This window comes from Pelodiscus sinensis, unplaced genomic scaffold (genome assembly GCF_049634645.1).
Source record: "Pelodiscus sinensis isolate JC-2024 unplaced genomic scaffold, ASM4963464v1 ctg74, whole genome shotgun sequence".
Lineage (NCBI taxonomy): Eukaryota > Metazoa > Chordata > Testudines > Trionychidae > Pelodiscus > Pelodiscus sinensis.
The window spans coordinates 562,099-583,778 of NW_027465947.1; the positions used below are offsets into that span (position 1 = coordinate 562,099).

General features: G+C 71.8%; 1 protein-coding gene across 1 annotated transcript in view; it reads left to right on the forward strand.

The window, feature by feature from the left end:
- The window catches only part of LOC102455999 (receptor-type tyrosine-protein phosphatase F-like), a gene marked incomplete at its 3' end in the record, with an annotated part of 547,172 nt that overhangs the window by 479,713 nt on the left and 45,779 nt on the right, over positions 1-21,680 (forward strand). The window contains exons 8-13 of the mRNA XM_075917250.1: positions 738-1,007; positions 2,813-3,394; positions 3,922-4,055; positions 7,018-7,162; positions 10,778-11,083; positions 16,538-16,731. Coding sequence (XP_075773365.1) covers positions 738-1,007; positions 2,813-3,394; positions 3,922-4,055; positions 7,018-7,162; positions 10,778-11,083; positions 16,538-16,731 — 1,631 coding nt within the window. The remainder of the gene's footprint in view (positions 1-737; positions 1,008-2,812; positions 3,395-3,921; positions 4,056-7,017; positions 7,163-10,777; positions 11,084-16,537; positions 16,732-21,680) is intronic.

A 21,680-nucleotide genomic window follows, 5' to 3' on the forward strand; every position in this document is an offset into this window, starting at 1 on the left:
GACGGCAACCTTCCCCAGACTGCGCCATTTCCTTTCCCTGGGGCGCCGGGCCAGGCCCCGCCAGGCAGCTCCAGACCAAACGGCCCCGACGCGAGCCCTGGGGAGGGGCCCTTCCTCTGACTCGGTGCCTTCAGTTGGCAGTTTCGAGCGCGACTGCAGCTGGGAGCTGCTTGCGCCGGAGTCGAATGAAGCGCCCAGCGGGCGAGTGGTGGGGGAGACGCTGTGGGAGGCAATGAGGAGAACCAGGCTCCAACGGGCTCCACAGAGCTGGGCCGAGCCTTCCCCCGTCCCAGGGGTGCAATCTCCCACCCGTCGGGACTAGCGTCTCCTGCCCAGCCCCGCGTGGCCTGGCGCTCCCCTGCTGAGCCTGCGTCCCACTGCTCCAGCAGTAGCGCCAGGGCTCACTCGCCTCCGGCACCCCCGCCAGGTGTGGGGGGCGGGCGAGCAGGTAATCCCTGGGCCAGAGCTGCATTGGGCCTGCTTTCTGGCTCGGGAGCTGTTGCGACGGGGCCGGGGCACGCCAGAAAGGCCTGGCGCTAGGGCGCGGCTGGGCTGGCCTGCAAGGAGCGGGTCCAGCAGGACGGAAGCGGCGTGTGCGGTCTGACGAGCGGCGAACAGCATTGGGGCCTCTCTGCGGCTGGCCGCGCCCTGCCAGGGGTAACGCCGCGCCTGCTCCATGCAGCCGAGCTCCGCCAGCTGGTCCAGGAACCCTCCTAATGCTTTGCTCCTTGTTGCAGTGCGGCGTGTGGCCCCTCGCTTCTCCATCCCTCCCAGCAACCACGAGGTGATGCCCGGGGGCAGCGTGAACCTCACCTGCGTGGCCGTGGGCGCGCCGATGCCCTACGTGAAGTGGATGGCGGGCGCGGAGGAACTGACCAAAGAAGACGAGATGCCAGTGGGCAGGAACGTCCTGGAGTTGAACAGCATCATGCAGTCCACTAACTACACCTGCGTGGCCATCTCCTCTCTCGGCATGATCGAAGCCACGGCCCAGATCACCGTCAAAGGTGAGCCCTGCCCGGCCCCACGGCCGCTGGGAGCGCACACAGGAGCACGGGGGCCTGGCGGGGGCACTGCAGCCTCGCGGCCCTGCAGTCCGCAAAGGACGTTCCCAGCCCACCACTGCGTTTTCCCTACTGGCGCCAGTGGCCTGTCTCCCCCCCGCGCCTGGGCCAGGCCTCACTTGGCGGGGGGGCCGGCTGCCTTGGACAGGCCCTGCTGTGCCACGAGGCATCCCTGGGACTCCAGGGCCTGTCTTTCCTCAGGGAGTCTGGGGCCTGGCTCGGCCCCAGATTAGCAAGGGCACCTGAGCCCTCAGGCCCGTTGTAAACAGGCTACAAGCAGGATAAACCTGGGACAAGCAGGTTGGGACTCACTGGCGACTCACAGGTTGGGACTTAGCCTGCAGCCGGCCGGCGCGTCCGGGGAGCCCCCCGCTCTGACCCCCTGCACTTAGCCTGCAGCCGGCCGGCGCGTCCGGGGAGCCCCCCGCTCTGACCCCCTGCACTTAGCCTGCAGCCGGCCGGCGCGTCCGGGGAGCCCCCCGCTCTGACCCCCTGCACTTAGCCTGCAGCCGGCCGGCGCGTCCGGGGAGCCCCCCGCTCTGACCCCCTGCACTTAGCCTGCAGCCGGCCGGCGCGTCCGGGGAGCCCCCCGCTCTGACCCCCTGCACTTAGCCTGCAGCCGGCCGGCGCGTCCGGGGAGCCCCCCGCTCTGGCCCCCTGCACTTAGCCTGCAGCCGGCCGGCGCGTCCGGGGAGCCCCCCGCTCTGACCCCCTGCACTTAGCCCGCAGCCGGCCGGCGCGTCCGGGGAGCCCCCCGCTCTGACCCCCTGCACTTAGCCCACAGCCGGCCGGCGCGTCCGGGGAGCCCCCCGCTCTGACCCCCTGCACTTAGCCCGCAGCTGGCCGGCGCGTCCGGGGAGCCCCCCGCTCTGACCCCCTGCACTTAGCCCGCAGCTGGCCGGCGCGTCCGGGGAGCCCCCCGCTCTGACCCCCTGCACTTAGCCCGCAGCCGGCCGGCGCGTCCGGGGAGCCCCCCGCTCTGACCCCCTGCACTTAGCCCGCAGCCGGCCGGCGCGTCCGGGGAGCCCCCCGCTCTGACCCCCTGCACTTAGCCCGCAGCCGGCCGGCGCGTCCGGGGAGCCCCCCGCTCTGACCCCCTGCACTTAGCCCGCAGCCGGCCGGCGCGTCCGGGGAGCCCCCCGCTCTGACCCCCTGCACTTAGCCCGCAGCCGGCCGGCGCGTCCGGGGAGCCCCCCGCTCTGACCCCCTGCACTTAGCCCGCAGCCGGCCGGCGCGTCCGGGGAGCCCCCCGCTCTGACCCCCTGCACTTAGCCTGCAGCCGGCCGGCGCGTCCGGGGAGCCCCCCGCTCTGACCCCCTGCACTTAGCCTGCAGCCGGCCGGCGCGTCCGGGGAGCCCCCCGCTCTGGCCCCCTGCACTTAGCCCGCAGCCGGCCGGCGCGTCCGGGGAGCCCCCCGCTCTGACCCCCTGCACTTAGCCTGCAGCCGGCCGGCGCGTCCGGGGAGCCCCCCGCTCTGACCCCCTGCACTTAGCCTGCAGCCGGCCGGCGCGTCCGGGGAGCCCCCCGCTCTGACCCCCTGCACTTAGCCTGCAGCCGGCCGGCGCGTCCGGGGAGCCCCCCGCTCTGGCCCCCTGCACTTAGCCTGCAGCCGGCCGGCGTGTCCGGGGAGCCCCTGGAGCCACGCAGGTTCCCGAAGCCGGCGCCGCGTCTGCCCCTGAAAGGGGAATGCGGGAGCAGGGGAGCCATCCATGGCTCATCTCGACCGCTTCTCTCTCCTCCAACCCCAGCGCTGCCCAAGCCCCCGCCGGAGCCGCAGGTGACGGAGACGACGGCCACCAGCGTGACCCTCACCTGGGACTCTGGCAACTCAGAGCCCATCTCGTACTACGTCATCCAGTACAAGCCCAAGGCCTGGGAGGGCCACTTCCAGGAGGTGGACGGAGTGGCCACCACCCGCTACAGCATCGGGGGCCTCAGCCCGTTCTCGGAGTACGCCTTCCGCGTCCTCGCCGTCAACACCATCGGCCGGGGGCCCCCCAGCGAGCTGGTGGAAGCCCGCACGGGGGAGCAGGCCCCCTCCAGCCCGCCCCTGAAGGTGCAGGCCCGGATGCTGAGTGCCAGCACCATGCTCGTGCAGTGGGAGCAGCCAGAGGAGCCCAACGGCCAGATCCGAGGCTTCCGGGTGTACTACACCACGGACCCCCACCTGCCCCTGAGCATGTGGCAGAAGCACAACACTGACGACAGCCACCTCACCACCGTGGGCAGCCTGATCACAGGCACCACCTACAGCATCCGGGTCCTGGCCTTCACCTCCGTGGGAGACGGGCCCCCCTCGGACATCCTGCAGGTCAAAACGCAGCAGGGGGGTACGTAGCAGCGCACGTCGGGGGAGCGGTGCCCCAGGAGCCGGGCTGGGCCGTGGGTTTTGATGGGGGGGCACTTTGGCAGGTGGTAGGGGCCCCACTTTTGGGGGGGCGGGTCTGGGACGGAGGCTGGGGCGGAAGGAAGCTCGGGGCAGGCAACTGGGGTGCAGGACAGGGCGTGGGGTCGCAGAGGGAGGTGGGGGAAGGGGGTTCGCAGTGCACAGAGCTTCCTCCTACCCCGCGCAGAGGAGCAGATGGAGCAGCCAGCTGCTCTGAGCCCTGGGCTGCTCCCTGCCTCTGGGTCCGGCGGGGTGGGCCGTGGGGTGGACTCAAAGGCTTGGCAGGCCGGGTCTGGCCCACCCCGACCAATAGCAACGTTGAGGGCCCCACTGGATGTGCTCGCCCTGCCTGGAGCTGAGGAGGGGGAGGGCCCAGGTGAAATTCACAAGCCCCCTGCCAGGCGCTGGGAGCAGAGGCTGCTTTGCCCTTGCACCAGCCCCAGCCAGCACTGACTGTTGTGTCCGTCCCAGTGCCAGCCCAGCCAGCTGATTTCCAGGCAGAGGCGGAGTCGGACACCCGGATCCTGCTGACGTGGCTCCCGGCCTCGCAGGAACGCATCACCAAATACGAGCTGCTCTACTGGGAAGGCGAGGCTGGGAGCCAGGTGAGGCGTCTGCCTTTGCCGCAGCCCATGAGCCACGGGTCAGAGCAGGCTGAGCCAGAAGGCTGGCGGGGCGGTAGCAGGCCCCACGGCGCAGTGGGCCCTGGGATCGGTAGCACGTTGGGGCTGGTGGACCGGGCTGGATCTGGGCACCGCTGAGGGCATCCGCTCAGGGTGAATTGCTCAAAACCAGGGCTCCGTACAGCCCCAGACTGGAGACCTTCCCAACAGGCCACACACCAGCCACGCTGATCCTTTAGCATCTAAACTCTAAGGCTGGGTCTACATTGGCACCCCTTTCCGGAAAAGGGCTTATTTTCCGCAAGATCCCGTCTAGACTGGCGCTTTTCTCCGGCAAAACCCCGAGCCGGAAAAAGCCGCAGCCATGTTCATGCAAATGCCGCGGGGGATATTTAAATCCCCCGCGGCATTTGCAATTCCGAAGTGTCTCATTAGCGTCCCTTTTCCGGAAAAGGGGCCAATGTAGACACAGCCTAAAGGTTTATTAACAAAAGACAGGAAAGGTGGCGAGTGAGGCTGCTCAGGAGAACACGTTACATGCGCCAGTCGCCCAGGTCCGGACGCAGGCTCTCAGCAGAGCTGTTCCAAGCTGCCGGCTCCGAAGTCTCTGGCGCGCATCCTACGTCAGGGCGGGTCGGCAGCCCTCCCGCGCGCTGCCCCCGCCAGGCTGCGTCTGGGATCAGCAGTGAGATTGAAGACAGGGTGGAGTCGGCCTCCTGGCGCTCTACGTCCATCCCTGGGCTCTCCCAAGCCAGAGCGGGTCACGTGGCCCGGTGACCTGTCTGTGTTCCACATGCCGGCAGCCGTTCTGCCCTGGCTGGTCTGCAGGTGCCCGGACGCCTCCCTCAGGTGTGTCGGGCCACTGAGAGCCCTGCTAGCGAGCAGAGTCCTCCACTGACCAGTCCTTTACAGCAGGCAGCCCAGGGACACTCAGCACCAGCCAGAGCCCACGCTCAACCCCACACGCAGACGTGGCACAAGCACACGAGTAGCAGACGTAGGGTCAGTAGGACACGAGCTGTCACGTGACACCTCCCGTGGCCCCTTTGTACGGACTTGGGGCAAACACCCCCCGGGCGCGGCCGTGATCTGGCTGCTCCCCTTAAAGTCCAGTAACGTGACAGGAGCGAACCCTGATCTCAGCCTGTCTCGTGTTCTTCCTTCCCCACCATTCCCGTCGGGGCAGTCGGGGGCTGGCATTGCAGACACACAGCAGGGCCACGGGAGGAAAGCTCTTGGCTGAGCTGCCTAGGTGGACGCGTCTGCGTGGCTCCGAGGCCGGACAGGCGGAGGCTGGGACGGCCCTGCAGCCAGATGGCTGTGGAGATGCCCTGGCAAGGTCCCTCCAGCATCCAGGTCGGGTCCCTGGAGCAATGGGGCCAACCCCCAGCAGCCAGCTGAGTGGTGGTAATACACCCCGGGACCCAGTGCTGGGCCTGGATGTGGGCCGATCCCCGGCAGCGCCAACAGAACTACCCCGACAGCAGTGTGTCCTCGCCCTGCCTGCGGCACAGGTGTGGGGAGCACTCCCGGCCCGCCTGCGGGAGACACCGGCCCACCCGTCAGGGATGCTCCCGGCCCGCCTGCGGGAGACACCGGCCCGCCCGTCAGGGATGCTCCCGGCCCGCCTGCGGGAGACACCGGCCCGCCCGTCAGGGACGCTCCCGGCCCGCCTGCGGGAGACACCGGCCTGCCCGTCAGGGATGCTCCCGGCCCGCCTGCGGGAGACACCGGCCCACCCGTCAGGGATGCTCCCGGCCCGCCTGCGGGAGACACCGGCCCGCCCGTCAGGGATGCTCCCGGCCCACCTGCGGGAGACACCGGCCCGCCCGTCAGGGATGCTCCCGGCCCGCCTGCGGGAGACGCCGGCCCGCCCGTCAGGGATGCTCCCGGCCCGCCTGCGGGAGACACCGGCCTGCCCGTCAGGGATGCTCCCGGCCCGCCTGCGGGAGACACCGGCCCGCCCGTCAGGGATGCTCCCGGCCCGCCTGCGGGAGACACCGGCCTGCCCGTCAGGGATGCTCCCGGCCCGCCTGCGGGAGACACCGGCCCGCCCGTCAGGGACGGTCCTGGCCCGCCTGCGACAGACAACAGGCCCGCCCGTCAAGGACGCTCCTGGCCCGCCTGCGGGAGACACCGGCCTGCCCGTCAGGGATGCTCCTGGCCCGCCTGCGGGAGACACCGGCCCGCCCGTCAGGGATGCTCCTGGCCCGCCTGCGGGAGACACCGGCCTGCCCATCAGGGGCACTCCCGGCCCGCCTGCGGGAGACACCGGCCCGCCCGTCAGGGACGCTCCTGGCCCGCCTGCGGGAGACACCGGCCTGCCCGTCAGGGGCACTCCCGGCCCGCCTGCGGGAGACACCGGCCCGCCCGTCAGGGATGCTCCTGGCCCGCCTGCGGGAGACACCGGCCTGCCCATCAGGGACGCTCCTGGCCCGCCTGCGGGAGACACCGGCCTGCCCGTCAGGGGCACTCCCGGCCCGCCTGCGGGAGACACCGGCCCGCCCGTCAGGGATGCTCCTGGCCCGCCTGCGGGAGACACCGGTCTGCCCGTCAGGGGCACTCCCGGCCCGCCTGCGGCAGACACCGGCCTGCCCGTCAGGGACGCTCCCGGCCCGCTTGCGGCAGACACCGGCCTGCCCGTCAGGGACGCTCCCAGCCCGCCTGCCCATCACAGGGGACTGCCTCGTGGTGGGACAAGGCCGTTGAAGCCGCTGTCCTGTGGTTAATGACGAGGCCGCGTGTGCTCCCAGAACCTGGCCAGGGCAGGAGCGCCGTGCAACCGGCCGGCCGTCCTGGGTCACTTGGAGCTGTCGGTAGCGGGGGTTGCCTGTCTCCTGTGGGGTGGCAGTCGGGGTCCAGAGGGTGTCTGGGGCTGTGCAGTTCTGGGGGGCGGCTGCTGGCTCCCCCTGCGCTAGTAACAGGCGTCTCCTCCGCCCTCCAGCGCAAAGTGGAGTTGGACCCGAGCTCGTCGTACGCGGTGGAAGGTCTCAAGCCGGACACGCTGTACCAGTTCCGGCTGGGCGCCCGCTCGGAGCTGGGCCTGGGGGTGTACACCCCCGTCATAGAAGCCAGAACCGCCCAATCCAGTAAGTGGCCCCCGGGTGCGTGGTGAGGGCAGAGCAGAGGCAGCCCGCGAGCTCCTGCCCTGCTGGTGTTCTCAGAGCAGCCGCGGAGCCATGGTGGCCGGTGGCGGCAGGCAGCCGGGCCGCGCTCTGGTGGCGGCAGAAGGCTGTGCGGTAAGTGCTGTCTGTGTCCTTCCGCCATCCCCTCCTTCCCGAGGAGACTCCCAGAGACGCGGCGGAGGAGGGAGACGGGCGGGGCGGGGTCCTGTGTCTCTGGGAGTTTCCTCACACGCCGTCATGCCATCCCGCCGGCGGATGGGCTCCACGCATGAGCCTGTCTCCCAGGCATGTGCCGCACCATCCCCACCCTTTCCTTCCCAGCCACCTGCCCCGCTGGAGCCGGGGGGCGAGGGGCTGCTGCTCCCCGGCCTGCAGGTGATGGGGGTGGGGGGACGAGGGTAGCTGGGGGAAGGAGCAGTGGGCCGGGGAGGTTGGAGAACATGGACCCATGGGGGAGGGGCTGCTGCTCCCCAGCCTGCAGGCAGACGGGTCCCTCCAGCCTGTTGGGCGGGAGGCTGTGACGGGCCGGGCTGGGTCTGGGCACAGCTGAGGGCGTCCGCTCAGGGCGAATTGCTCAAATCCGGGGCTCCTTACAGCCCCCAGACTGGAGACCTCTCCAAACAGGCCACACACCAGTCCCACAGAGCGCTTCAGCTGCCTGCCTGAAGCCTCCCAAGCAAAACCCCTCTGGCACCCCAGCAATATCCGTGCCCCAGATGGCCCCGGGCCTCATACACAGGTGGGGGGTCCTAGCACCCAATCCCACCTACCCCGAACAAGTTCTGTCCGGTTCCAAGAAACCAGCCACAGATCCCTGGTCAATTTACCCTCTGGACCTTACCACAAATCACGCTGAGCTAATCCTTTAGAATCTAACAACTAAAGGTTTATTACCACGAGAAAGAAAAGCCTGAGAGTGAGGTTGTTAAAGTATCATATGTTACATGCACTGAATCTCCCAGTTCTCGCTGCAGGCTCTAGCAGAGATGTTACAGCTGCTGGTTTAAAAGTCCTTGGTGCACATCCTATGCCAGGACGGGTTCACAGTTCTTCCCGGCTCGTGATTCCCTGCGAGGCCACTTCTGGGGTCAGGAGCAGATCTGAGTCCAACATGGAGTCGGCCACCTGGCATATTTATCCCTCCTTCCAGGTTTCTTCCAAGCTGGAGGGAGTCACGTGGCCAGTGGCCAGGGGTGTCTTTGGCCTTCGGAGGCCCATTGCTCCCTGGAGCTTCGCTCATTAGCACGTCCATGGGCAAACAATCCTGGCCCATTACTCAAGCACATACAGACCAGTCTCCACACCACGTCCAGGCCCCTGACTCCGCACACAGACATTGTACAGATCTATGAAGAGCAGACACAGAGTCAGAAGAAAGTAGCTTTTGTTTGACCCCTCACATGGCCCCTTTGTGCCACTTTTGGGGCAAACACCCCCCACAGGTGCAGCAGTGACCCGGCTGCGCCCCTCACAATCCGCGCTCCCCTCACGGGGCTGGTGAGGGGAGTGTGGCTGGGCGAGGGGCTGGTGATGGGCAGGTTAGGGGCAGGCAAGAGGCAGGCGATTGAAGAGCAGCAGGCGAGGGGTGGCCGAAGGTCTGGCAGGGGGCAGGCGAGGGGCGGGCGAGGGCCTGGTGAGGGGCGGGCAAGGGCCTGGCGAGGGGCAGGCGAGGGCCTGGCGAGGGGCGGGCGAGGGCCTGGTGAGGGGCGGGCGAGGGCCTGGCGAGGGGCAGGCGAGGGCCTGGCGAGGGGCGGGCGAGGGCCTGGCGGGGGGCAGGAGAGGGGCGGGCGAGGGCCTGACGGGGGGCAGGAGAGGGGCGGGCGAGGGCCTGGCGAGGGGCGGGCGAGGGCCTGGCGGGGGGCAGGAGAGGGGCGGGCGAGGGGCAGGCGTGTGCTGCCTGCCTGGGCAGGGGACATTTGCAGGCCGGGTGGTTTTCGCTGGCCCTGCTTGTTGCTGCGTTTTATTTTGGCTCCTTGTGTTTGCAGCCCCTGTCGTGTGCTTTCCGTGCCTGACTCTCGCCCAGCCAGCCGGCGCCGGCGATGCCGGCAGAGCAAACGCAGCTAACGCCGGCCGGCCTGCCTGGCCTCTGGGGGTGGGCCCGGAGCCTCATGACTCCTCACTTCACAGGCGCCACCTGGGAGGTGTCCCCGAGCCCCGCTCTGCCCTTCTGCCTTCTCTGCCCGGGCTGTATCTCTGCCCGCCCCAGCCCTGGCCCTCTGCCCCTGCGCTCCTCATGCCCAGCGCAGCCCCCCCCCCTTTGCTGCCAGGAGACTTGTCTGCCCCCGCCCCTCCCTCCTGCATCGCCAGGGAGGGGCCTGAAACCCGCTGACAAGGACGGACGAAGCTGGGCCAGTTTCCAGCCTCCCTTCTCACCCGCCAGTGCGACCCATCCCTGCATGTCCTGCGCCCCTGGCCGAGGGCAGGATCCCAGTGCAGCCCCTGGCCACGTTTGGCCTCCCCACTCTTCCAAGTGCCAGCTGTGCCTCTGCCGGCCTGTCCCTCCGCCTCCCTGCCTCTGGCCCACGGGCCTGCCCCCTGCCGGGCCTGTCCCAGCTCGCCCCGAGCCCTCCGGCCTTGCCCTCCGCCTCCCTGCCTCTGGCCCACGGGCCTGCCCCCTGCCGGGCCTGTCCCAGCTCGCCCTGAGCCCTCCGGCCTTCCCCTCTGCCTCCCTGCCTCTGGCCCACGGGCCTGCCCTCTGCCGGGCCTGTCCCAGCTCGCCCTGAGCCCTCCGGCCTTCCCCTCCGCCTCCCTGCCTCTGGCCCACGGGCCTGCCCCCTGCCGGGCCTGTCCCAGCTCGCCCTGAGCCCTCCGGCCTTCCCCTCTGCCTCCCTGCCTCTGGCCCACGGGCCTGCCCTCTGCCGGGCCTGTCCCAGCTCGCCCTGAGCCCTCCGGCCTTCCCCTCTGCCTCCCTGCCTCTGGCCCACGGGCCTGCCCTCTGCCGGGCCTGTCCCAGCTCGCCCTGAGCCCTCCGGCCTTGCCCTCCGCCTCCCTGCCTCTGGCCCACGGGCCTGCCCTCTGCCGGGCCTGTCCCAGCTCGCCCTGAGCCCTCCGGCCTTCCCCTCTGCCTCCCTGCCTCTGGCCCACGGGCCTGCCCCCTGCCGGGCCTGTCCCAGCTCGCCCTGAGCCCTCCGGCCTTCCCCTCTGCCTCCCTGCCTCTGGCCCACGGGCCTGCCCCCTGCCGGGCCTGTCCCAGCTCGCCCCGAGCCCTCCGGCCTTCCCCTCCGCCTCCCTGCCTCTGGCCCACGGGCCTGCCCCCTGCCGGGCCTGTCCCAGCTCGCCCTGAGCCCTCCGGCCTTCCCCTCTGCCTCCCTGCCTCTGGCCCACGGGCCTGCCCTCTGCCGGGCCTGTCCCAGCTCGCCCCGAGCCCTCCGGCCTTCCCCTCTGTCCCCCCCGCCTCTGCTGCACCAGCCTTCGGGCATCGGCGCCCTCTGCTTCCTCGCTCGGGTCTCCCCTGGGTGCGCAGGGCTGCTCCGCCAAGCGCAGGCGTCTCCGAAGGCAGCAGCGACGGTTGGCTGGGTCAGAGTCCCGCGTCATTGTGTTTGTTCCTTCCGCTCATTGCCCTTCATCTCCCTGTCCTAGCCCCTTCCGCCCCACCCCAGGAGGTCGAGTGTGTGAGCGCCGGCTCCACGGCCGTGCGGGTAAGTTGGGGGCCGCCGCCGGCCCCGAGCCGCAATGGGCTGATCACGCGGTACTCCATCGCGTACCAGGCAGTGGGCGGCGAGGACAGCGCCAAGCACGTGGTGGACGGAATTGGACGGGAGCACTCCAGCTGGGAGATCACGGGCCTGGAGAAATGGACAGAGTACAAGGTGTGGGTCCGGGCCCACACGGACGTGGGGCCGGGCCCCGAGAGCTCCCCGGTGCACGTGCGCACGGATGAGGACGGTAGGTGTCGCCGCGCTGCTCCTCTCCCAGTGCCCAGCCCTGGCCATGCTGGGGTGCCTGGCCCCGCCCCCTGCGCTGGGTGCCTGGCCCCGCCCCCTGCGCTGGGTGCCTGGCCCCGCCCCCTGCGCTGGGTGCACTGGCCCCGCCCCCTGCGCTGGGTGCCTGGCCCCGCCCCCTGCGCTGGGTGCCTGGCCCCGCCCCCTGCGCTGGGTGCCCTGGCCCCGCCCCCTGCGCTGGGTGCCTGGCCCCGCCCCCTGCGCTGGGTGCACTGGCCCCGCCCCCTGCGCTGGGTGCCTGGCCCCGCCCCCTGCGCTGGGTGCCCTGGCCCCGCCCCCTGCGCTGGGTGCACTGGCCCCGCCCCCTGCGCTGGGTGCCTGGCCCCGCCCCCTGCGCTGGGTGCCCTGGCCCCGCCCCCTGCGCTGGGTGCCCTGGCCCCGCCCCCTGCGCTGGGTGCCTGGCCCTGCCCCGTGCGCTGGGTGCCCTGGCCCCGCCCCTTGCGCTGGGTGCCTGGCCCCGCCCCCTGCACTGGGTGCACTGGCCCCGCCCCCTGCGCTGGGTGCACTGGCCCCGTGCTGAGGTGCTTGGCCCCGCCCCCTGGGCTGGGTGCCCTGGCCCCGTGCTGGGGTGCCTGGCCCCGCCCCCTGTGCTGGGTGCACTGGCCCCGTGCTGGGGTGCCTGGCCCCGCCCCCTGCGCTGGGTGCGCTGGCCCCGTGCTGAGGTGCTTGGCCCCGCCCCCTGCGCTGGGTGCCCTGGCCCCGTGCTGGGGTGCCTGGCCCCGCCCCCTGCGCTGGGTGCCTGGCCCCGCCCCCTGTGCTGGGTGCCCTGGCCCCGTGCTGGGGTGCCTGGCCCCGCCCCCTGTGCTGGGTGCACTGGCCCTGCCCCGTGCTGAGGTGCCTGGCCCCGCCCCCTGCGCTGGGTGCACTGGCCCCGTGCTGGGGTGCCTGGCCCCGCCCCCTGCGCTGGGTGCCTGGCCCCGCCCCCTGCGCTGGGTGCCCTGGCCCCGTGCTGGGGTGCCTGGCCCCGCCCCATGCTGGGGTGCCTGGCCCCGCCCCCTGCGCTGGGTGCCCTGGCCCCGTGCTGGGGTGCCTGGCCCCGCCCCCTGTGCTGGGTGCACTGGCCCTGCCCCGTGCTGGGGTGCCTGGCCCCGCCCCCTGCGCTGGGTGCCCTGGCCCCGTGCTGGGTGCCTGGCCCCGCCCCCTGCGCTGGGTGCCCTGGCCCCGTGCTGGGGTGCCTGGCCCCGCCCCCTGTGCTGGGTGCACTGGCCCCGCCCCCTGCGCTGGGTGCACTGGCCCTGGCCCCGTGCTGAGGTGCCTGGCCCCGCCCCCTGCGCTGGGTGCACTGGCCCCGCCCCCTGCGCTGGGTGCACTGGCCCTGGCCCCGTGCTGAGGTGCTTGGCCCTGCCCCGTGCGCTGTCCCCAGCCAACCAGAGCAGGGCCCAGTGCCTGCCCTCCCTCAGGAGCAAGTTTCTCGTCTCCCAGGCGGCCCCAGCCCCACACCTGGGCCCTCCCGCTGCTGCCTTGGCTCTGACAGGCCTTCAGGGGGCTCTGCGCCGACACCGCGTAGCTGGGCAGGCAGGGCCCTAGGCCCCGGGCCCCAGTGGTGCAGCTGGGCCGTTGCATTTCCTCCCTCGGGGAGCGACTGCTTGCCTGGCCCTGGAGCGCAGCTCACCTGCTCCGGCCATGTCCCCCGGCACGGGAGCACTGTGGGTGGACCAGCCCAGGCAGCGGGTCTAGGGTGGGACCTCCAGGCAGCAGCCATAGGGTAACACCCCCCCCCCGGGCAGCCCAGCAGCCATAGGGTAACACCCCCCCCGGGCAGCCCCGGGCTCAGGCGGGGCTCTCTGCCTGGCTTTGCCGCTGCTCCTGGTGCGGGCGGGGGGCTCAGGCGGGGCTCTGCCTGGCTTTGCCACTGCTCCTGGTGCGGGCGGGGGGCTCAGGCGGGGCTCTGCCTGGCTTTGCCACTGCTCCTGGTGCGGGCGGGGGGCTCGGGTGTGGCTGTGCCTGGCTTTGCCGCTGCTCCTGGTGCGGGCGGAGGGCTCAGGCGGGGCTCTGCCTGGCTTTGCCGCTGCTCCTGGTGTGGGCGGGAGGCTCGGGCGGGGCTCTGCCTGGCTTTGCCGCTGCTCCTGGTGCGGGCGGAGGGCTCAGGCGGGGCTCTGCCTGGCTTTGCCGCTGCTCCTGGTGCGGGCGGAGGGCTCAGGCGGGGCTCTGCCTGGCTTTGCCGCTGCTCCTGGTGCGGGCGGAGGGCTCAGGCGGGGCTCTGCCTGGCTTTGCCGCTGCTCCTGGTGCGGGCGGAGGGCTCAGGCGGGGCTCTGCCTGGCTTTGCCGCTGCTCCTGGTGCGGGCGGGGGGCTCGGGCGGGGCTCTGCCTGGCTTTGCCGCTGCTCCTGGTGTGGGCGGGAGGCTCGGGCGGGGCTCTGCCTGGCTTTGCCGCTGCTCCTGGTGCGGGCGGGGGGCTCGGGCGGGGCTCTCTGCCTGGCTTTGCCTCTGCTCCTGGTGCGGGCAGGGGGCTCAGGCGGGGCTCTGCCTGGCTTTGCCACTGCTCCTGGTGTGGGCGGGAGGCTCGGGCGGGGCTCTGCCTGGCTTTGCTGCTGCTCCTGGTGCGGGCGGGGGGCTCGGGCGGGGGGCTCGGGCGGGGCTCTCTGCCTGGCTTTGCCTCTGCTCCTGGTGCGGGCAGGGGGCTCAGGCGGGGCTCTGCCTGGCTTTGCCGCTGCTCCTGGTGTGGGCGGGAGGCTCGGGCGGGGCTCTGCCTGGCTTTGCCTCTGCTCCTGGTGTGGGCGGGAGGCTCGGGCGGGGCTCTCTGCCTGGCTTTGCCTCTGCTCCTGGTGCGGGCGGGGGGCTCGGGCGGGGCTCTGCCTGGCTTTGCCACTGCTCCTGGTGCGGGCGGGAGGCTCTGGCGTGGCTCTGCCTGGCTTTGCTGCTGCTCCTGGTGCGGGCGGGGGGCTCGGGCGGGGCTCTGCCTGGCTTTGCCGCTGCTCCTGGTGCGGGCGGGGGGCTCGGGCGGGGGGCTCGGGCGGGGCTCTGCCTGGCTTTGCCGCTGCTCCTGGTGCGGGCGGGAGGCTCGGGCGTGGCTCTGCCTGGCTTTGCTGCTGCTCCTGGTGCGGGCGGGGGGCTCGGGCGGGGCTCTCTGCCTGGCTTTGCCGCTGCTCCTGGTGCGGGCGGGGGGCTCAGGCGGGGCTCTGCCTGGCTTTGCCTCTGCTCCTGGTGCGGGCGGGGGGCTCGGGTGTGGCTGTGCCTGGCTTTGCCGCTGCTCCTGGTGCGGGCGGAGGGCTCAGGCGGGGCTCTGCCTGGCTTTGCCGCTGCTCCTGGTGTGGGCGGGAGGCTCAGGCGGGGCTCTGCCTGGCTTTGCCGCTGCTCCTGGTGCGGGCGGAGGGCTCAGGCGGGGCTCTGCCTGGCTTTGCCGCTGCTCCTGGTGCGGGCAGGGGGCTCAGGCGGGGCTCTGCCTGGCTTTGCCGCTGCTCCTGGTGTGGGCGGGAGGCTCGGGCGGGGCTCTGCCTGGCTTTGCCTCTGCTCCTGGTGTGGGCGGGAGGCTCGGGCGGGGCTCTCTGCCTGGCTTTGTCTCTGCTCCTGGTGCGGGCGGGGGGCTCGGGCGGGGCTCTGCCTGGCTTTGCCACTGCTCCTGGTGCGGGCGGGAGGCTCTGGCGTGGCTCTGCCTGGCTTTGCTGCTGCTCCTGGTGCGGGCGGGGGGCTCAGGCGGGGCTCTGCCTGGCTTTGCCACTGCTCCTGGTGCGGGCGGGGGGCTCGGGCGGGGCTCTGCCTGGCTTTGCCTCTGCTCCTGGTGCAGGCGGGGGGCTCGGGCGGGGCTCTGCCTGGCTTTGCCGCTGCTCCTGGTGCGGGCGGGGGGCTCGGGCGGGGCTCTGCCTGGCTTTGCCGCTGCTCCTGGTGCGGGCGGGAGGCTCGGGCGTGGCTCTGCCTGGCTTTGCTGCTGCTCCTGGTGCGGGCGGGGGGCTCGGGCGGGGCTCTGCCTGGCTTTGCCGCTGCTCCTGGTGTGGACGGGAGGCTTGGGCGGGGCTCTGCCTGGCTTTGCCTCTGCTCCTGGTGCGGGCGGGGGGCTCAGGCGGGGCTCTGCCTGGCTTTGCCTCTGCTCCTGGTGCGGGCGGGGGGCTCGGGCGGGGCTCTGCCTGGCTTTGCCGCTGCTCCTGGTGCGGGCGGGGGGCTCGGGCGGGGCTCTGCCTGGCTTTGCCTCTGCTCCTGGTGCGGGCGGGGGGCTCGGGCGGGGCTCCCCCTGGCTTTGCCACACAGCTGGGAGTGCTGGCCTAGAAACGCCCCAGGCAGCCCTCGGAGCCGGTTCCGGGCTCGGCTGGCCGTCCCGGCTCCGCTGTCAGAACTGATCTCAGACGCCCGCCCCGGGCAGGAGAGTGAAATGCAGAACTCGGAGGGAGAGAAAACAAATGGAATTTCCCGTCTTCAATCTTAGACCCCTCCCCCCGCTCACAGCAGCCCCCCAATGGGAATAGCTCCCGGTCCTCGAGGGCCTGGTTCCAGGTACCAGCACCTCCTGGCCCAGCACCTGCTGCCAGGGCTGTTCCCCAAGGAAGCTCAGCTCAGGAGCATGTTGCTTTTCACCCGGGGGGGCTCCACTGCCCGGAGCCGGGAGATTCACCCAGCGGGTTGGATGCGCCAGGCTTGTGGTAACCCGGGACTGAGGCCCCCCCGCTCTGACACCTTGGCCGGCCCAGCTGCTCCGCGTTACTGCCTTCTCTGCAGTCGAGAGACGTCGGGGAGCGGCTGGCTTGCCCTGGGGCTCCCCGGGCGCTTTCCTTCTGGGTGGCTCTTTCTTCCTGTCTGGCTTGGTGGGCCAGCAGCATTCGCTCTGCCCGCACGCCAGCGCTGAGAGCCGGGCATACGGGCCTTTTACAGGCCCTGGCAGGACGCGTGGGGCAGGGGCCTGAGCAGTGTTCCCGCTGCAAGGTTTGTGACTCGGCTCCGGCGGCTCAGCCGGGAGCTCTCCGGGGCGAGGGGCCGTGTTTCCGGAGCGGCTCCGGTTGCTCAGTGCAGAGGCAGGAAGGCAGAAGGACACGACGTTTCCAAAGGGCAGGCCGGGTGGGAGGACACGTTTAAACGGGGTCTCACCGTGCAAGGAAATGGAGACGCTCTGGGCAGCCACGTTCCGTGTTACTGGCCCGAAGCACACAGCACGCCTGGGCTGGACTGCGCCTCCTGGCTCCGGGTCCCTGGCAAGGGCTCAGTGCTTCCTTTGGCTGGCAGGGCACCTGGGGAGGAGCATCCGTTTCGGGGCAGCCAAACCTGCCGGGAGCGTGTGTCCGTGTCAGAGCCGGGCGTGTCCCTGGGGAACGTGGCCAGGAGGCTGCCCACGGCCTGCACCATCCCGCTGGGGCCAGCGAGAGCCGCGGGGCGGGACATGAGGCAGGCGCCTGGCTGGTGGGTGGGGAGGAGGCGGGGAAGGGAAGTGCGTGGCAGGGTGCGCCAGTGACATGGTCTGTCCATGTGTGTTCCAGTGCCCAGCGCGCCCCCGCGGAAGGTGGAGGTGGAGTCTGTGAACTCGACAGCCGTCCGGGTGAGCTGGAAGCTGCCGCTCTCCACCAAGCAGCACGGGCAGATCCGGGGCTACCAGGTCACTTACGTGAAGCTGGAAAACAGCGAGCCACGGGGGCAGCCTGTGATCAAGGACGTCATGTTAGCGGAGGCCCAGGTACAGCCGGGGGCCGGGCCAGTCACTGCTCTGTCACAGGGCGGATCCAGGCCCACGCGCCTCCCCTTGGCAGCACACCGGGATGTGCAAGGGCAGCCAGAGGGCACCGAGTCACGGGCTAGAGCCGGGGCAGACGTGTGGCTTGCCCTGGGAAGGGGCTTGCGGGCTGGGGGCATGGCTAAGGAGGTGCGCGTCGCTCTGTCTGCCTCCCTGCCGAGTCCAGGGGCGAGGGGCGCTCCCGGCGCCTGTTAGAGGGGGGCGGGAGCTGCTCCGGCGCCTGCAGTGCGCCGAGCGCCTGCAGCTGGGACCAGCTTCCCCGGAGGAGAGCCCCGGGCCTGGCCACACGGCTGAGCTGCAAGAGCCACTGCTGCCAGGCCTGCGGGGACCAGCCCCAGCGTGAGCCCTGGCGAGCTGCCGCCCTGCGCTGGCCCTCTCCTGAGCGAGCGAGGAGTCGCTGCGGCACCGCCCGGCACGCCCGGCGCTCCCGCTTCCACGCCCAAGGGTGCAGCCCAGTCCGCCGTGTGCAAGGGCAGCGGGAGGGAGAGAAAACGGCCTGCTTGCCCGACGGCCTTTTCCTTTCCCACGAGCGCGTCCTCTCCGTGCGGTGCGTGAACAGTCCCGCCCTTGTGCAGCCTGGGGCGGGCGGGCGAACCCCGCTGTGGTCAGAGCAGCCCTGCCACGCTCCTGGGAGCCATCCCGCCCTTTCCTCTCCAGCCAGCCCGCGTGGTCCGAGCAAGCGGCTCTGGGTTCGAGCCCCTGGCTAGCTCGCCGTGGGGAGCGCAGGGTCCCAGGCTGGGAGCTGTCGGACGTCTTGTCCAGCTCTCCCTGGCCCTGGGGCCGGACGTCTCCAGTGGGAGGGGGGAGACCGTGTCTGCAACGTGTCCACGTGTCACAGGCCGAGCGGCTGCTCCGTGGCCCGGCGGCAGGCAGTCCTGGCCGACTGGCTGCTCCGTGGCCCAGCAGCAGGCAGTCCTCACCGACCGGCTGCTCCGTGGCCCGGCGTCAGGCAGTCCTTGCCGAGCAGCTGCTCCGTGGCCCGGCGGCAGGCAGTCCTCGCCGACCGGCTGCTCCGTGGCCCGGCGGCAGGCAGTCCTCGCCGAGCGGCTGCTCCGTGGCCCGGCGGCAGGCAGTCCTCGCCGACCGGCTGCTCCGTGGCCCGGCGGCAGGCAGTCCTCGCCGAGCGGCTGCTCCGTGGCCCGGCGGCAGGCAGTCCTCGCCGACCGGCTGCTCCGTGGCCCGGCGGCAGGCAGTCCTCGCCGAGCGGCTGCTCCGTGGCCCGGCGGCAGGCAGTCCTCGCCGACCGGCTGCTCCGTGGCCCGGCGGCAGGCAGTCCTCGCCGACCGGCTGCTCCGTGGCCCGGCGGCAGGCAGTCCTCGCCGACCGGCTGCTCCGTGGCCCGGCGGCAGGCAGTCCTCGCCGACCGGCTGCTCCGTGGCCCGGCGGCAGACAGTCCTCGCCGACCGGCTGCTCCGTGGCCTGCTGGGAGCTGACCCGCCCTGCGCCTTGGGCACACTGGGATGATGCTGTCTTGTCCAGAGCTTGGTTTGTTTTTGCACCGAGAAGTTGTGGGCGTCAAGCGGGCTGCTTGGCTCTCCTGGCCCTGTGGAGCGCCTGTCAGTCTTGGACCTTGCATGGGCAGCTGCTTGCAAGTGGTGGGTTTCCCCAGGGTCTCCCCCAAGCGCCAGACCCTCCCGCCCAGTCCCAGGGAGTGGACTGAAAAGGGAAGCTAAGCCGGCCGGGAAGTGCCCCAAGGAGTGCTGCTGGGATGAGTGCGTTGCCTGGCAAGGGGGGGCCTTTCCCAGCGCGGAGAGGGGCGTTTGGGCTCTTCCGGGTGGGCAGGGCAGGGCTGCAGGGCCCTGAGCAGGCGGGGCGGGGCAGAGCCTGTCACAGGCCAAGGCACAAGGGAGGCCGGGCTCCGTGGAGGAAGCTGTTCCGCTCCCGGCGCTCGCTGCGGGGCATCAGACGGGGGGGGAGGAACCCTTCCCGGCTGGTGAGCAGGGCCCCGTCCAGGCCGGCGGGGGGACCGGCAGAGCGAGCCGCAGGTGGCGAGGAGGCGTTCGGTAGGGGACCGCAGAGAGCCAGGTCCCCGCACCGAGGGGTTGGGCGGGAAGCCGGCAGCAGACCCGGTGCCGGAGAGGGCCCGGTTCCCGGGCCAGCCCCTGCCTTGGAGCTGTGCCTGTGGCGGCCGAGCCCTCTTCTCTGCCAGGGCTGGGCTGCGACTGGCCAGCAAGGGCTTCCTATTTCGGAGCACGCTTCCTCTGGGCCCCACTGGGCCCCCCCTCCCCTGCTGGACAGACACACGGACACCGGGCAGAGCCAGCGTGTGGGCCCCGCCTCCCCTGCCGGACAGACACACGGACACCGGGCAGAGCCAGCGTGTGGGCCCCCCCCTCCCCTGCCGGACAGACACACGGACACCGGGCAGAGCCAGCGTGTGGGCCCCCCCCTCCCCTGCCGGACAGACACACGGACACCGGGCACAGCCAGCGTGTGAGCCCCGCCTCCCCTGCTGGACAGACACACGGACACCGGGCAGAGCCAGCGTGTGGGCCCCCCCTCCTCTGCCGGACAGACACACGGACACCGGGCAGAGCCAGCGTGTGGGCCCCCCCTCCTCTGCCGGACAGACACACGGACACCGGGCAGAGCCAGCGTGTGGGCCCCGCCTCCCCTGCTGGACAGACACACGGACACCGGGCAGAGCCAGCGTGTGGGCCCCCCCTCCTCTGCCGGACAGACACACGGACACCGGGCAGAGCCAGCGTGTGGGCCCCCCCTCCTCTGCCGGACAGACACACGGACACCGGGCAGAGCCAGCGTGTGGGCCCCCCCTCCTCTGCTGGACAGACACACAGACACCGGGCAGAGCCAGCGTGTGGGCCCCGCCTCCCCTGCCGGACAGACACACGGACACCGGGCAGAGCCAGCGTGTGGGCCCCCCCTCCTCTGCCGGACGGACACACGGACACCGGGCAGAGCCAGCGTGTGGGCCCCCCCCCCCCCGCCGGACAGACACACGGACACCGGGCAGAGCCAGCGTGTGAGCCCCTCCTCCCCTGCCGGACAGACACACGGACACCGGGCAGAGCCAGCGTGTTAGCCCCCCTCCCCTGCCGGACAGACACACAGACACCGGGCAGAGCCAGCGTGTGGGCCCCGCCTCCCCTGCCGGACAGACACACGGACACCGGGCAGAGCCAGCGTGTGGGCCCCGCCTCCTCTGCCGGACAGACACACGGACACCGGGCAGAGCCAGCGTGTGGGCCCCGCCTCCCCTGCCGGACAGACACACGGACACCGGGCAGAGCCAGCGTGTGGGCCCCCCCTCCTCTGCCGGACAGACACACGGACACCGGGCAGAGCCAGCGTGTGGGCCCCCCCTCCTCTGCTGGACAGACACACGGACACCGGGCAGAGCCAGCGTGTGGGCCCCCCTCCCCTGCCGGACAGACACACGGACACCGGGCAGAGCCAGCGTGTGGGCCCCGCCTCCCCTGCCGGACAGACACACGGACACCGGGCAGAGCCAGCGTGTGGGCCCCGCCTCCCCTGCCGGACAGACACACGGACACCGGGCAGAGCCAGCGTGTGAGCCCCCCCTCCTCTGCCGGACAGACACACGGACACCGGGCAGAGCCAGCGTGTGGGCCCCCCTCCCCTGCCGGACAGACACACGGACACCGGGCAGAGCCAGCGTGTGGGCCCCCCCCCTCCTCTGCCGGACAGACACACGGACACCGGGCAGAGCCAGCGTGTGGGCCCCCTCCTCCTCTGCCGGACAGACACACGGACACCGGGCAGAGCCAGCGTGTGGGCCCCCCCTCCTCTGCCGGACAGACACACGGACACCGGGCAGAGCCAGCGTGTGGGCCCCCCCTCCTCTGCCGGACAGACACACGGACACCGGGCAGAGCCAGCGTGTGGGCCCCCTCCTCCTCTGCCGGACAGACACACGGACACCGGGCAGAGCCAGCGTGTGGGCCCCGCCTCCCCTGCCGGACAGACACACGGACACCGGGCAGAGCCAGCGTGTGGGCCCCCCTCCCCTGCCGGACAGACACACAGACACCGGGCAGAGCCAGCGTGTGGGCCCCCCTCCCCTGCCGGACAGACACACGGACACCGGGCAGAGCCAGCGTGTGAGCCCCCCCTCCCCTGCCGGACAGACACACGGACACCGGGCAGAGCCAGCGTGTGGGCCCCCCCCCCCCGCCGGACAGACACACGGACACCGGGCAGAGCCAGCGTGTGGGCCCCCTGCCTCCCCTGCCGGACAGACACACGGACACCGGGCAGAGCCAGCGTGTGAGCCCCGCCTCCCCTGCCGGACAGACACACGGACACCGGGCAGAGCCAGCGTGTGGGCCCCCCCTCCCCTGCCGGACAGACACACGGACACCGGGCAGAGCCAGCGTGTGGGCCCCGCCTCCCCTACCGGACAGACACACGGACACCGGGCAGAGCCAGCGTGTGGGCCCCCCCCCTCTGCCGGACAGACACACGGACACCGGGCAGAGCCAGCGTGTGGGCCCCCCCCCTCTGCCGGACAGACACACGGACACCGGGCAGAGCCAGCGTGTGAGCCCCCCCTCCCCTGCCGGACAGACACACGGACACCGGGCAGAGCCAGCGTGTGAGCCCCCCCTCCCCTGCCGGACAGACACACGGACACCGGGCAGAGCCAGCGTGTGGGCCCCGCCTCCTCTGCCGGACAGACACACGGACACCGGGCAGAGCCAGCGTGTGGGCCCCGCCTCCCCTGCCGGACAGACACACAGACACCGGGCAGAGCCAGCGTGTGGGCCCCCTCCTCCTCTGCCGGACAGACACACGGACACCGGGCAGAGCCAGCGTGTGGGCCCCCCCTCCTCTGCCGGACAGACACACGGACACCGGGCAGAGCCAGCGTGTGGGCCCCCCCTCCTCTGCCGGACAGACACACGGACACC